At 35.1% G+C, this 4,877-nt stretch overlaps 1 protein-coding gene across 1 annotated transcript; it reads left to right on the forward strand.

The window, feature by feature from the left end:
• The first annotated feature begins 3,267 nt into the window (after positions 1 to 3,267).
• LOC108909381 (ice-structuring glycoprotein-like) lies at positions 3,268 to 4,292 on the forward strand. The gene is made up of 2 exons (XM_023454648.1): positions 3,268 to 3,306; positions 3,608 to 4,292. Exons 1-2 carry the CDS (start codon positions 3,289 to 3,291, stop codon positions 4,181 to 4,183), a joined length of 594 nt encoding a protein of 197 aa, XP_023310416.1. The 5' UTR covers positions 3,268 to 3,288; the 3' UTR covers positions 4,184 to 4,292.
• The last annotated feature ends 585 nt before the right edge of the window (positions 4,293 to 4,877 follow it).

Consider the following 4,877-nt stretch of genomic DNA (forward strand, 5'->3'; position numbering starts at 1 on the left):
CTTATTTTCGCGCGTGTCGGCGGAAATTGCCGGGATGGCCGAGATAGCGCCCCAACGGTCGGCTGTCGGGTTATCACGGCATCCATCTAGGAATTAGATGGGCGATAGGCGCTCACGTTTACCGGGAAAGTTCAATTACGGGATGCCTCCCACCGGGAAAAATGTGCCAGTGTCGGTTCCTCGGACTTTAATGTAATTTCACACTTGAAATAGATGAAAAACTTTGGAAAGTTTATTCGGTTCTTCTCTGCCAGCAAGAGAACTTGAAACTCCAACATGTAAACTGTAAAATTACATTTAACTTTAATGTAATTTTACGCTTGAAGTATCTTAAAATCTTTGACAAATTTAGTATGTTGGTCTCAGCGAACAAAAGAACTGTAAAATTACAATTATTATAGCCAGTAACATGTAAACGGTAAAATTACATTCGACTTTAATGTAATTTCACACTTGAAATAGATTAGAAGCTTTGGCAAATTTAGTTGGTTCGTCTTTGTAAATAAAAGAACTGTAAAATTAGAACAGTTGTAGGAGTAACACCATATATTGTAAAATTATATTCGACTTTAATGTAATTTCACATTTGAAATATATAAAAAACTTTGGAAAGTTTAGTAGGTTTTTCTCTGCCAGCAAGAGAACTAACTGTAAAATTGCAACATGCAAACTGTAAAATTACATTCGACTCTAATGTAATTTCACACTTAAAATAAATTAGAAGCTTTAGCAAATTCTGTTGGTTCCTCTTTACAAATAAAAAAAACTGCAGAATTAGAACAGCTATAGGCAGCAACACCATAAACTGTAAAATTACATTCGATTTTAAGGTAATTCCACACTTGAAATAGATGAAAAACTTTGGAAAATTAGTCGATTCCTCTCTGCCAACAAGAGAACTGTAAAACTGCATCATGTAAATTGTAAAATCACATTGAACTTTAATGTAATTTTACGCTTGAAGTACATATCTTAAAAGCGTTGACAAATTTAGTCTGTTGGTATCTGCGAACAAAAGAACTGTAAAATTATAATTATAGCCAGTAACATGCAAACTGTAAAATTACATTCGACTTTAATGTAATTTCACACTTAAAGTAGATTAAAAGCTTTGGAAAATTTAGTTGGTTCCTCTTTGTAAATAAAAGAACTGTAAAATTAGAACAGTTATAGGCAGCAACGCCATAAACTGTAAAATTACATTAAACTTTAATGTAATTTCACATTTGAAATAGATGAAAAACTTTGGAAAGTTTAGTCGGTTCTTCTCTGCCAGCAAAAGAACTGTAAATTTGCAACATACAAACTGTAAAATTACCTACATTTAACATTAATGTAATTTTACGCTAAAGTATCTTAAAAGCTTTGACAAATTTAGTCCGTTGGTCTCTGCGAACAAAGAACTGTAAAATTACAGTTATAGTCAGTAACATGCAAACTGTAAAATTACATTCGACTTTAATGTAATTTCACACTTAAAGTAGATTAGAAGATTTGGCAAATTTAGTTGGTTCCTTTTAGTAACTAAATGAACTCTAAAATTAGAACAGTTATAGGCAGCAACACCATAAACTGTAAAATTACATTCAACTTTAATGTAATTTCACATTTGAAATAGATGAAAAACTTTGGAAAGTTTAGTCGGTTCTTCTCTGCCAGCAAGAGAACTGTAAATTTGCAACATATAAACTGTAAAATTACCTACATTTAACATTAATGTAATTTTACGCTAAAGTATCTTAAAAGCTTTGACAAATTTAGTCCGTTGGTCTCTGCGAACAAAGAACTGTAAAATTACAGTTATAGTCAGTAACATGCAAACTGTAAAATTACATTCGACTTTAATGTAATTACACACTTAAAGTAGATTAGAAGCTTTGGCAAATTTAGTTGGTTGCTCTTTGCAAATAACAGAACTGTAAAATTAGAACAGTTATAGGAGCAACACCATAAACTTACATTCAACTCTAATGTAATCTTACACTCTGTACAAGTTAAACTAACAGAAAAATTATGTAGTCTCGTTTTACTAAATCCGGCAAAATATCATGGAATATATAAAAATCTCAGTGAAATTTTACATACAATTTTTACATACAGTACATGTTCCTTACAACTTCACAAAATTTCATAAAACTTACATAATGACACGACGAACAATATTATACTGAACAGAACAGATATCGCATTTCTTGACTTTAGTTTTAGCTTCTTTCAATGAGTGACAAAACCAATAGATATTTTAATAATTTCTTAATTTCTTAACCTTCCTGTAGCATGTTTCCGATTGCCCTTATTCTTGGTCTGGAGTAACAACCCCGCCGATGTATTTGTCCGCTATATTTTGTGCGCCCATTAGCAAAACGAAATGAATAAACTTCTACGCGGTCGTAAAAACGCACAAACAGTATTTCTGTATCACATCAAAGAGCCAGCCTTCCACTACGACTTTTATTCAGCGCAACAAAAACTGCTCTCGCCTTGCATTTGCTTCGGCCGGGTAATATAACATATGGGCTTACAAAGTATACCTCGCGCGGAAAAACACCGACGATTCGCATTTATCGAGTCCATAAAATGGCAAATTACTCTTCAAATCACATCGGCCTCGCATTATTTATATGGAACCCATACGGTATGGTACATATTAGACGGATTTAATTAATCTCCGTTTTATATATGGTCTAATAATCCTTTCCCTCTGAGGCTATATGGGTATAAGCGAATGCGCTACAAATAACATATTGTATAAGAACTGTGATTTGGGATGTACAATTTCAATAAAAGTCCAGTCCATCTCCTGCATAATTTAACATAATCTTAATATTTTTGGAGTTACTTTTGCCTAAAACATTTATCGTTTATTTTTTTTAGTTATTTTTATTTAGTTTATTTATAACTCACTGGAAAAAAAATATTGACTAGTGTAACTATTAATTAATAACAATAAGAATTAAATTAAAACATCTCATGTCGACATTTCCACACATGTTCAAAAACTGGACACTAAGTACCGATGCAAATTACTTTTACCAACTCACTTTTCTTGAGCAATTAGCCCAACGCTCTGAATACTAACTAACAGATCTAATCGTAATTCAGTTCAAAGTGAACCTTAATAAAAATTCGTATAATTTTTAGGCCATTGCAACACTATGTAGTGTTTCGATTAAACGCTTTTTAACCTTACAGATCACGTCGCTGCGTTATACAGATCTGACTATAAATGCAGGGTGATTTTTTTACTGTGCCATAGTCACTTCGACCATCTCATCACCAGCAAGCAGCATGGCTTCTCACAATTTGGTACGTTATCGTTTGTTCAACTATTTTTCATGTCAGTTATAGGAAAAGTTATAATTGTCACTTAAACTTTCCAATTTCACTTTATTGTATTCAAAACTACTCAACTGTAACTTGTTTAGTTAATCCCAGGTATTACATTCAAAATATTTAGCTGGCGTTGACTTTTAAATATTTTACTACTTTTCAGTGCTATTTTCAGTTTCAGTAATTCCATATCAAGCTGTAAACACAATAAGAAAGTAGCGTATATAAAATATTTTAGAGATGCATACATTTTTTTAACCAAGAACATTATTTCCAGCTCTTCGCTTTCATTATCGCCACAGCAGTATCCTGCTGTTTGGGAGGCGCCGTATCCGCAGTCCCAGCAGCAGTCTCTGCCGTCCCAGCTGCCATTCCTGCTGCGTACTCGGTTCCCTACGCATCATCTTACACCGCCAGTGTCGTCAACCACGCCATCGCTGCTCCAGTAGCTGCTGCTCCCGTCCTTCCTACAGCTAGAGTTGCTGCTGCTCCTTTGGCTGCTGCTGCCCCATATCTAGCCTCTCCCTATCTAGCTTCACCCTATCTAGCTTCTCCCTACGCAGCTGCTCCTGCTCTTGCCGCTTCGCCTTACTTAGCTGCTCCAGCCGTTGCTGCCTCTCCCTACGCGGCTGCTCCCGCCGTTGCTGCTTCTCCCTACGTAGCTGCGCCAGCCGTTGGTGCCTCTCCCTACGTTGCTGCTCCCGCCGTTGCTGCTTCTCCCTACGTAGCTGCGCCAGCCGTTGGTGCCTCTCCCTACGTTGCTGCTCCCGCCGTTGCTGCTTCTCCTTACTTAGCTGCGCCCGCCGCTCGATTGTTAGGAGCTCCTGCTGCGCCCCTGCTCTTGAAGAAGTAGACAATTGATCGATAGTCTTCTTTTCCTGCTAATTATGTACCACAATATTCGAAACAAATAGTTCTGTAATAATATCAAACATTATATTACGCATATTTTTGCTCAAAGACATCATGGATTTTTTTATTAGGGAAAGAAAAAAACTAGTAAGAGTATAAACAATATTTTTGTAGGAGACAATTATGTTGCATAACTTTTTTTTATTTAGATAATGAAGCCTTGTAAATATTGTATTGCATACGCTGAGTATATTACTCAACAATGTGAAGAAACTAGCAAAATTGTGTAAATGCATTTCATTCTATAGTAATACTCGATGTATATAATTTAACATGTCATTTTTGTTAACAATTTCAAAAATAGAGGTTCTTGAAACTGAAAATTTGCAGCAATTTCATTAATTTACCTGATATTATAAAGAAAACAAAGATAGATTTTTTTATCCACATCCAGAAAAGAATTATAAAGCAAAATTAAAATATATACAGTGTGAGTGAACAAGTCCGATCGATCACGCTGTACATACGACCAAAAAAACAATTCTTGCAACAGGTGTTTTACCTGCATATTTAATTCCCGTTCATCGTTTTCTCTCAGTGTAGGACCCGGACCACATTTCTAATCCAATTATAAATTCAAAGCACAGGCAAATGTAAACATATATCCCGATATCGTTCTGTTGTGGTCTGATCTC

This window comes from Anoplophora glabripennis, unplaced genomic scaffold (genome assembly GCF_000390285.2).
Source record: "Anoplophora glabripennis isolate ALB-LARVAE unplaced genomic scaffold, Agla_2.0 scaffold143, whole genome shotgun sequence".
Taxonomy (NCBI): domain Eukaryota; kingdom Metazoa; phylum Arthropoda; class Insecta; order Coleoptera; family Cerambycidae; genus Anoplophora; species Anoplophora glabripennis.